Genomic DNA, 11,896 nt, shown 5'->3' with positions numbered 1-11,896 from the left:
TACCGATTTAGGATTTCCGGCGGATTTCCGGCGGAGCTCCGGCGGAAGTCAACAAAAGTTGACTTTGTTAATTTCCGCCGGAAATCCGCCGGAAATCCGCCGGAAAATTTCCGGCGGAAATTTTCCGCCGGAAATTCCGCCGGAAATACCCAGTTTTCTAGTAGTGGTTGCATTATAAGAATATTTGAGATGTATTCAGTTAGATGTTATGTTTAAGACAAGTTTTACATTTAAGTCTTCTTTTTACGCTATTTATAAATATATTTATGATGTTATTTAGTATTATGAAAAACTCCATTATTCAACATGAAGATTGTTCCATTGTTGTGTATATAAAATGTTGTATAAATTAGTCTGGTTATTATAGCGGTACGAACACTTATAAAACATTTACAACTACTAGCGATCAACAGTAGAATGAACCAACTGATGTTGCTACAAAACCTAAATTAGTAGCTACTGTCACTGATGGAGGCCAGTAGCAAATGACTCTGACACTCAACTAATAATGTCGTTGAGGGTCAGCCATTGATAAGGTTCAAGGCGGCATAAACAAGTATGCACTCCGCACTAGCAAACTTGTCTTAGCTCAACCCTCAATTTTCATCTATCTCAAGTTTCTCTCTCTCGCTCTGACAATTTTATGTTAGTTAATTTGATCAACGGTAAATGAAAATAATGCTATTGATAAATTATGTAGTTAATAAACCTTTTCCTCTCTTTCAGATGGATTAAAAAAAAGAGCCAAACAGTCTTTGACCTAACGGCATGTGAGTTTTTGGCCTCCTATGAGGTCAGAAGTTCAAAAGTGAGAAGGGTGTGTGAGTTTATTTATTTTATTTATCGTATATAAGTATTTATATACTTAAAAGCATATCCTGAATAGAAATTTACCAAAAAACTTATTTTTTTTGAAATTCTAAACGATATTATATTTTCTGTAAAACAAAAAATGTAATTTATTAAAAATTAAAATAGTTTGACATTATGGTATTTTTTTTAACTGTAAATGAACCATGGTGTCATTTTAACTGGGCCTTGGTTCCCTAGCAAACCCAATAAATGAAATTAAGATCCATATGAGCTTCTTGAAATGGGTTGGACCATCTTTGAGCAATCTAGACCAAGGGTATGGACTAGGGGTATCCGAGCAGATTTGCTGAAAAGTTCGATGATTTGCTATGAAAATCTAGAACCGAATCGAGTTTGTTTGTTTGTTTGACAAGCCAAGTAGACCTAAGGTCGAAATCAAACAGTTCCATCCTTGGGTTCAACAGCGAACAACAAGGCCATCCCTTAGGCATGTTAAATGAGAGATTTTGAACAGGGCCTTCAAAATTTTAGGGCCCAATTTTACATATGTTAAGGGCATTTTTATAAATATGTGTAAAGCTATAGCCCAAATTGTTTAGGTTCAAATTGTTAATTGTTTAAGCTTAGATACAAATTATGAATGGTTTAGATTAAGGTTAGGTTCAGATTGTTGATCGTTTAGGATTAGTGTCCTTTCGTGCTTAACATATATATGTATGTTGTTATCTCTGCCATCAAAAGTTCTTGATTTAGCAGGGCCTACAAAAAGATTGGAACGTCCCTGCCTGACAAAATGGACCAGTATATGTAATTATATAAGTGCCCATGACCCTATATTGAGTTTGGATTAGATATTTATAAAGAAAGTTATTTTGAAATGTTACTTTTATTTATGTACAAGCCCATATGCGTACATGAACCCACCCATACTATAGTTTTAGACGAAGAAAAAAGATCCCCTCTATGCATTTTTCTGTCCAACCAAGACACGTCATCTCCTTTTTAATATATATAGAAAATGTTTGCTTATCCAATAGTTTAGGGATGGAGTTGGTGGTTTACTTGGATAAGAAAAACATAATGTATTGCAACCATATCACTGTTAAAAAGCATTCCAAATATCAAAACCTAACCGCAATTATTCGGTGAGAAGCCAACTGTTATGCATTGCACATGGTCATGGTCATGGTTTGTTGTGCATGTTTACTAATCATGAATATGTCATTGTACAAAATTCGTTCTATCTTATCACGCATAAGACTCGATGTAGTAGACGTTACTGCAAATTGTCTTCAAGTTCCACCATCAAAAAAACATGGCAAAACTCGTGATAATTAGTTATACCAGGTCAATGGCAAAAATCCTATAATCTAATACGCTATGTTACTATAACCTCAATCTCTAATATGTAATAGACGTTAATGTTAACCGATCTTAATGAACAAAATTGAATCTTGTTATGATTACAAAAAGAAATAACGATCAACGAAAGCTTACGTTGATCGTTGTAGTGCTGGACCGGGATCGGTTATGGTCCCGATATTATTGCTTTGAGCAGGTTATTTTATAGGTAAAAGTTGGAAGAAAGAAAACGAAATAAAGTCCATTTTCACCAAACATTATAATTGACATCTTACCAAATTATTTTGAAATTTCCATATTTTTCCATGTACTAGAAACCGTAAATGGATCAAAACATGTACTTACTCCAAAACAAAGAGACATAAATATTTTTCTTTTTGTTGGTATTGGTATTGGTATTGGTCCTCTTAAACAGCATTTTATAAAAAAATGTATAAAATTGATAATTAAAAAAAGTTCCAAAATTATAAACTATATAACAGTTAACCATAAGGGTGGTATCTGATTGGTTTGAGTTTGGACTCCAAATGTCAAAAGTGTCTGCAGCTCACAGATTCAAATTCAATGAGAAATAAAAATCCTCTTGTGGCCACGTAGGTTCAAATGTGGTGACTTCGGGCTACCCGCAAAGCAGATGGTTGTCTTGAAATTAGTCGACTCGAATAGCAAGTTGGGTATCTAGGTTAATTAATATATATATATATATATATATATATAGAGAGAGAGAGAGAGGGGGGGAGGTTGGTTATTATACAACCCTTGACATTTGTGCAACTAATACAACCCAATCTCAACCATCCATTTCTTTTGATTAATATGTGATTTCATATAAGTTTTAATTGTTTCCTAATATAAAATATTGATCATAATTAATGAACCATATTCATTTTTCATAAATATTCAAATCATAATGAATGAAGTCTCATCATTTCCATAAATATCTCAATTTATTGGGTTGCATTGGTTGTACAAATACGATGACTTGCATTTGAACCAAGCTCTGTTATATATATATATATATAAAACTGAGCTTGGTTCAAATACTAACCAATTTTTTTGTGTTAACTATGTTAACCAAACTCAACCAATAATATTCCATCTTTTCATTTGGTTCAAATGTAACTCATATATTAAATACAAGGGTATTTAAGTAATTTGTCATTTTATGTAACTCTCAAATAATTAATTGGGAGTTACAAATTTGAAAATATCACAATTGATCATGTTGCAATATTGACATTGGGGTTTCACACTTGTTCATGTTCTATAATTCATATTTATTTTAATCGACAGTTCTCACATTTGACATATGAACACATCAGAACTCACACAGCTTTAGATGTTATGATTCATAAGTGTTCATGTATATTCAAGTCACTAGATGTTCATATGAATACATACACACACACACACAGAACATGTGAAAACATGTGAACACGTATGAAAACACACAGCCCTAGATGCCTTGGTTCATAGGTGTTCATGTACATACAACAGAGTTGAMTCCTGAATATACAGAAGATGTTCATACGGTTCACATGTTGTTCATATGTCTAATCTTTTTTTGTTAAAAGTGGTTTGAAGATATACACACGTTGTTCATATGTCTGACAACTCGTGTATGAAAGATAGATTATTTTTTACCTAAATACTCTTTGATATTTTGTTCACATATGTTAATTGAAAATATTAATTTAATAATTAATTTTTAAATATCATTAAATCACAACCATTTATTATTCAAATTAACGATCAAGATCGGTTAACAAAGTTAACACGATAATCTTCCCTATATATAACAATTATAAAAATAGTAAAAATTATATAAAATTAATTAAAAAGTTCGAAAATATCATAAATTATATAAATAGTAGTGTTAAAATTGATATAATAATTAAAGATTAACCACTTGAAAACAATAAAATAAAATAAAATAAAATAAAGGTTTGAAACCTTTAGCATCAAATTTCAAAAGGAATGAGTTGCTTTCAATGTGTCTTGACAATCTAATATTCAAATAAAGATGGTTACAACCTAAAAGAAACATTAAATGCACTTTCTATTCATAAAAGAAATATGTTTGGTTAGATATATTATGCAATAATTAATGGGAATAGTAAACTAATAGGTTTAGTTATTCATTTTTTAAAGAAATAATTAAATAGTAAACATTGTTGTTTTCATCAATAGAGTTATATATTTATAGTTAATTAATAACCCCATGAATTAAATAAACAACTTTCACAAGAATTTATGTGATAAACAATACATAATAAGACCACCCCCACCCCCACCCCCACCCCTAAAGCTTTAAATTCAAATTCATTTTATGTACGTTTCATGACCAAAATAACCCCTAAATTAAACAATTATATTTTTAATCCTAAAATTTATAACTCTTATAAACTAACTCTACGACGCATCATGCACCACACAATACGTATAGGGACCATTTTGCAATAAAAAAATTCGTAAATCGAGGGCTAACAAAGATTGACTGAGTTGATCAGTGCATGACATGTAGGCCCCACCCTTATGCATAGGCCGGTGCGCGATGCGTAAGGGCCCTACCTCCATTTTTTTCACTTTTGTTCATTCTCGATATACACCATTCAACTTATTAATTTTTCTTCCTCAACCCCCTATATATATCAAGTATTTTTAAATATGAGATATGTATGTTTTTATCCTGTTTTTTACAAAAAGGAAAAAAATATATATATCTTCTCCAAATTCTTAAGGATCAATGTTTGTGATTGAGAAAGTTAGAGTATATGTTTTTGGTGTAAGTTTGTGACAGTTAGTCAACGACGTGGTAGATTATATTCCAGAAATGCAAAAAACTGTTGTATTGTTTCCGATACACTTAACATTTCCATGTTTGATCAATTATTTAACTAAAAAATTAAACTTACCTGATTTTCAAAAGCATTTTTAAGTTAACATATAAATCTCTGTCATAAGTATACGACGCGAAATAAAACTAAACATATACGTTAATTCTCATCTGGATAAAGTGTTTTACACGAAGCAATTCAAAAATGTTTTTCAGCAACCAAGTCCTGCATTACTTCAAATATTTGACCGAGTTCAGTGGCACGAGCATTATCAGCTCGAATCTCTTTATGTAGTTGTTTTACTGCTTTATCCTTCTCTTTGATCCCTTGGAGGATTTGATCCTGCAATGCTTTGTTACTATGCCATTTGTCAAATATCTCTTTGATTTCAGCTTCGGCTTTTTCAATGGAACTCTTCATCCTGGTAGGCAATATTTGAGAAGACGGAGGGTTTGACGATAACGCATTTCCAGCCATTTGTCTGTAGAGGGAGTTTGATGCTTAATAGAGAGGGTTTGATTGTTGTAAAATTTTCTTAGACCATGTGAGGTATATATACAAATTACTGAACTGATAACTCAATACCGAGGTGACAACTCAATACTGACATGGCAAATTTTTATTAGGTATTATATGATCATGTTGTATTTTTAGTTTTGTAATATGTTATATTTATTGTTTCGTGACTAGATAAATGTAACGAAAAGTATGACTTTATACTCATATTACCGAATACGATTTTTGTAGAACTCATTAGCAAGATACATCCTAGATGTTCTATTAAGTACCTTAGGGTCGTAAGCAGGGTAACTATGAATATAATTTATATCACCAATAGCCATGATTTTTTCCATACACCAACAAGCAAAAGCGCCACAATCTCCCGAGTTTGGTGCTTGTTGAGGGACGCTGGAGATATAAACATGACTAAGCTTCCAGTCTTGAGGCACATCTTTTTCTCTATTACGTCAAAAATTGATCTTATGTAAGTATTTTGGAAGATTACAGGCCAAAAGTTTGATTCTTTGTAGACAACCAGCTAATTAAAGAGCTGAGCCTCAATCATGTTATCATATATGCATATCGCCCACATCTTTAGTTCTAGAACCGTCATAACCCAACGACATCCGTGTGGATGATTACCTAAAAAAAAATTAATGGATCATTATAGGTCAATATTTATTTGGAAATGCTTCATATATTAACTATTTATTACCTCGTCAACTAACCACCAAGGCAGATAGTATTTTTTGTGTCGCCTATCAAATTAAAATATTGTAGTCTAGGTTGTGACGTAAACTGTAATGCCTGGGACCATAATATCGTACGTCGTAACCCGTCAAGTCTCTCTTCAGCAAATGTGCCCACTTATCAACATGTTGTTAAAAGAACACTTGACTCAGAAAAACAAAATAATAACTAGTAAATAAACATTATCGTAAATAAAAAGAATAAATATTGCTTACAAATGTATCGAACCAACCGTCCTCCAACAAGGTCCTCCAATAGGGCATACCCATGGTTCACATTTGAAAGGAAGTATTTTGAATCCTTCTAGCTTATTATTTGTATATAATTTCAAGATTTCAAACTCAGTCCTCCGTTTTGGGGCCTTACGCGTAGGTGTTGAATCTGGTAACGTCATATACGAAGATCTCATCATCGGATCGGGGTGTCTGATGCGTTTCTCACGCAAAGGTGGGGTCTGCTCTGATATCATAGACGATGTAGTGTTTTCAACATAATTTTGTTCAAAATTAAAATTATGTTGATAACAATCATCATCTCCAGGGGTTGTTTTCGGTTGATAGAAATTATTTTCAAGTTCAAAGCCTTGGTTTATTTCAGGCTGTTGATATTGTTGATACTATTCGGGCTGTTGAACAATGTTGAGACTGTCCAGACACCTGAAACTATTGATTATTCAAATCATGTTGAATAATATATAAGTAAAAATTAAAATATACACCTTCATGGCATCATTTGAGCGCTGAATTTGTTCTAGTAGATTTTTATGTGCATTTGAGCAACCATTGGATTGACGGCCCCATTGTGAACAAATTCAATAATCTCTTGAATATTACGATTCAGTTGTTCAATATATTCTGTCAAATCATCAGACGATTGCGGGCTGATGAACTCGATTCACGGGTCTGTTTCTTTGTAATTCTCTGAAAATAACATCACTTTGACCTCCACCATGAACATTGTAGCTCCACGTCAGTAGGTGTTAACGTAGTACGTGGGAGCAACCCTCCTATATAATATATATTCATTTAAGCATTTAGTTACAGTTAATAAAGTAAATTATTCGAGATAAGTTGGTCAAACTCATATCCTCGATATCATCTAAGACAAATCATGTCACAATAGTTGTTTCGTGCGTTGCCAGACATATGCCCTATGGATGACTCCATCGGTCTGTAACCATAAGAAAACAAAGCATGTGGAAATGCTTCTAATATTCATGTCTACATTTTGTGTATTTTATAGTTAGTAAACAATTTAATTTAAATACAACTTTGTTATTTTAATGTTAGTAAACAATTAATTAAAAGTTACCTTTAATGCAAACACAAATCCATATATTATGTATCTGCATTTGCGTTCAGATCACGTTTTTTAATGTGAGTTTTTTCACGTTTTGGTAACTCATCATTAAGTTGAGAGTATAGGGAATCCCAATAATTATTACCCTATGGATACATGTGTAATAAAAGTATTATAGATCAGTACTATAATGTACGTAATTAACTATAAAACACAACGAAAAAAATATACCATATTTTAAAAAATATATGTTTCATGCATCCAAATTTTTGAGTAACCGTAAATACTCATCAGTGACTATATGATTCATTTGTTAATCGATAAATCCAATGGAAACCGGAAGCAAAAGACATAAGCGTACTGTATCAATGTCTGTTATTGTTCCGAATTTTTGTTGTTCAAAAACTCGGGTAAGATCACTCCTTCATACCGGACGATTTTGATCAAGGTCTAAAACCCGAGTTCTAAAGGATGGCTCTGTTATTTCTGGTAACGACACGAGACAAAATTCTTCTCGTCCAAAACGTAAAAGACGTCCTCTGATATTAAAATATAATGCCTCTTTATGGCTTTGCTCAAGTGGTGACACTTGCATTTATAACATCAAATGCACGATCATCAAATATTGATGTGTTGATCAAATATCGAGCCAATGACCGAAACAAGTATTTCTAAACATTTCTAGTATGTTTCCCGACGTTCATAATGCCCTCAAAATTGTATTTGAAATTTCAATACTTGATTTTATGTTAACAAATGTTTCATAATTATCCCCTAGTAGATATAAGATAACATGTTAGAAAAATATCATATAAAAAATATATTGTAAAAATGAGATTGTATTAAAATTAATAAATTGTAAAAAATGAGATTATATTAAAATTAATATAAGTAATATATTGTAACAATGAGATTATATTAAAATTAATATATTGTAAAAATGAGATTGTATTAAAATTAATAAATTGTAAAAAATGGGATTATATTAAAATTAATATAAGTAATATATTGTAACAATGAGATTATATTAAAATTAATACATTGTAAAAATGAAATTATATTAAAATTAATACAATGTAAAAATGAGATTATATTAAAATTAAAATAAGTAAACTTACCATGATGTAGACGATTAAATTTCGGTAATGAAGATTAAAATGTTGGTTTTGTGTTGATAATATGAAATTTGAATTGTTTATATAGTGGAGTTGAGGAGAAAAAAGATAAAATTGAATAGTTTTGTATTGGGAAGGAACAAAATAAATAATATTGTATTAGAAAGGAGCAAAATATTGGGGAAAATAATAGAACTAAGGGGTAGGTCCTTTACGCACCGCGCACCGACCGGTGCGTAAGGTTGGGGGCCACATGCCATGCACCGGTCACCTCAGTCGATCCTTATCAGCCCTCAGTTTACCAATTTTTTTATTGCAAAATGGTCCCTATACGCACAGCGTGGTGCACAATGCATAACGTAAGATTAATTTGTAAGAGTTTAAAATTTTAGGGTTAAAAGTATAATTATTTACATTTAGAAGGTTATTTCCACATCTTTGATATTTTCTTGTTGTTGGGGTTGGTTAAATCCTTTTTATTAAAAGCCAGACCAAATATTTCTATTTTTAAGATTTTCAATTTATTCTTAATAAAAAAAGCTATAAACAAATTTTTTATTTTAAAGATGTCAACATTAAATATATTATTAAAATAATAATTAATGAATAAAGATTTTTCTCTATTATCACACCAAGAATTCATTAGACTAGAAATTTTTTCCCTTGTTTTCTTTATTTAAAAATAAAATAGGGAATTTGTAACGGCAAAACAAAGAACAAAATCATCATTTTCTTTTTTTAGAGAATATATCGAAAATGCTCTAACATACACACTTTAAGTATGTCGTAAATCAATTAAAAAAAAGTATTTTATAGAAGACCCAATATTCATTCATTTCTTGAAAAAGAGAAAGAGAAAGAAAAAGAAAAAGTGATTGAATATTTGGTAACTTTAAAACCAAATCATATATATTTCATATTTATATGTACTTAGAATATTATTATATTCTTTCCCTCCTTTTCTTTTCAAACCTCTTGCACGCCTTCACATACCATACCCTTTCATCACTTTCCATTTTCTATCAATATTTTCCTTCAACTCCATCACTTTACACCCCCACCAAATCCAACCTCTCCCCCATTTAATCTCTTCATTCTTCCATTCATTACTTCCATATTCTCTCTTACCTTTTGTTTCTGTTGTTAATATGCTTCAATTCTACTTACGTTCTTCCGATTAGATTAGAGTTTAGGTTCATGGGTTACCTTTCTTGTAACGCCGAATCCGCCATTTCCACCTGCGATTCTTACACCTTCTCCAAGAACAAGAAGAAGCATCCCATCTCCAATCCACAGAATAAGCAATTTAAGATCAGGGATTTCTGTTTTGCGGATCTTAAGACGGCCACCAATGGATTCTCGCACACCAATTTCCTTGGGAAGGGAAGCCATGGTTCTGTGTACAGGGGGGTGCTTGACGATGGCGCTTTGATCGCCGCTGTTAAACGAACCACCAATCACCACACGATTGGGTTAGGACAATGTACTACCAGTATTGCAAGTCCCGCGGAGAACGAAATCGAGACGCTATCCCGGGTTAGGAGCCCCAGGTTGGTGAACTTGTTAGGGTTCGGCTCGGATCCGATTGATGGGAGGAAACTGATTGTGGTGGAATACATGCCCAACGGTTCGTTGTACGATTTGCTACACAAGAACGAAACCAGACCGCCCGGTTTAGCGAGAAGAGTGAAGATCGCGGTTCAGGTCGCGAAGGCCGTTCACCATCTGCATTCCTCCAATCCTCCGGTGATCCACCGGGATATTAAGTCGTCGAACGTTTTGTTCGACGGAAAATGGAACGCTCGGCTCGGCGATTTCGGCTTGGCTCTGAGAGGCCACGTTGAGGACGTCAAAATCCAATGCACGCCGCCGGCAGGGACGTTAGGTTACCTCGATCCGTGCTATCTTGCGCCAGGCGATCTCAGCGCCAAAAGTGACGTCTTCAGCTTCGGCATTCTTTTACTGGAGATCTTATCCGGCCGAAACGCGATTGACCTAAAATACAGTCCGCCGTCGGTGGTGGATTGGGCGGCGCCATTCATAAGATCCGGTGAATACGCCGAGATATTCGATCCGAACATTGAGATATCATCAGATAATTCCGGAGTGAGGCAGCTCGCGGTTTTGGCGGCAAGGTGTGTGAAATCGACGGCGGAGAAGCGGCCGGGAATGGCGGAGGTGGTACAGTGTTTGATCACCGCCGGTAAGCGAATAACATCTCTGGTTTTGGGACGGCGGCGCGTCAGGAGAACGCCACCGCCGTCGATTAAATATGAGCCGTTGAATGAGAGTACCGAGACGGTCAAAGCTTCGAGGGCTTCGAGTAGAAGGACCAGGAAAGTATCCGGTGCAACAAGCGTACCATTAAAGACCAAATCCAACGGTCCTGATTGCCTCAAATCTCGCCACGCGGCGAGATCTAAATCTATAGGTTCAGTCCTCGATATTAAAGCTGCACCGTTGGATTCGGGTTTGGGAAGGAGAAGAGGAGGGGGGCAAGGATTGGGTGTGAAAGGGTCTATGGTAACGATGAATAGGTCAAAGTCAACAGGTGAGTTACGAGGGACAGGATTGGTCCACAAAAGAAATGGTGGGATTGTGTTGCAAATGATTAGGAACCCTAATGTTAGAGAATTGGAATCTTCAAAATTATTGGTAAAATTCAGGTGACGTAAACAGTTCATTTGTATTATTTTTAATTTTTATATACATATTTATTCAGTGTTTCGATGTCTTAAAAAACATGTAACGGGATTATTAGTGGTTAGAAAGATCAGTTTTAAACATTTATCTATTCAGTATTTAGCTTATGTGAGACAACGACCGTAAGGTTTTATAGCATTATTGTAAAGGATAGTTTTAGGGTTATTTATCGTTAGGGAAATGATTTGCTAGTCAGGGATGTAGTTGGAAATATAGGGTATGTTTAAAATCTTTTTATCCATACAACATAAATAAAAGCAGCGGAAAAACAAAAACTTTATATAAAACGAATTCCAAAAGCCAAGATTCGATGTAGATCTGGAAGAAATTGATGTAGAAACAAGCGTCCAAGCAAAAACACTTCTATCGGTACCCACAAGAGCGACGCTAATCGAATGTTAGTCCATACTTCAATCAAAACAAAGTTTTCTTCCTCTTCTTGACTGAAATTTGATCCTTGGAAGCGTAGAGGGAGTTGGGAAAGGCGTTGTTTTTGAAGAAGAGAGGAGATTAGGT

General features: G+C 33.7%; 1 protein-coding gene across 1 annotated transcript; it reads left to right on the top strand.

Annotated features, from left to right (window-relative positions):
- The first annotated feature begins 9,874 nt into the window (after positions 1-9,874).
- On the top strand, positions 9,875-11,347 carry LOC112503876 (serine/threonine-protein kinase-like protein At3g51990). The gene has a single exon (XM_025107852.1). The coding sequence runs from the start codon at positions 9,875-9,877 to the stop codon at positions 11,345-11,347; it is 1,473 nt and encodes a 490-aa protein (XP_024963620.1).
- Positions 11,348-11,896: the final 549 nt, after the last annotated feature.

This window comes from Cynara cardunculus, unplaced genomic scaffold (assembly GCF_001531365.2).
Source record: "Cynara cardunculus var. scolymus isolate 2C unplaced genomic scaffold, CcrdV1 Un_Scaffold_4035, whole genome shotgun sequence".
NCBI classification, from domain to species: Eukaryota; Viridiplantae; Streptophyta; class Magnoliopsida; order Asterales; family Asteraceae; genus Cynara; species Cynara cardunculus.
The sequence above is the reverse complement of the archived record's forward strand: the minus strand, read 5'-3'. Positions and strand labels throughout refer to the sequence as shown.

Bases quoted from the DNA above. Each gene is read 5' to 3' on its own strand.
- LOC112503876 (XM_025107852.1), top strand. From the start codon at position 9,875: ATGGGTTACCTTTCTTGTAACGCCGAATCCGCCATTTCCACCTGCGAT.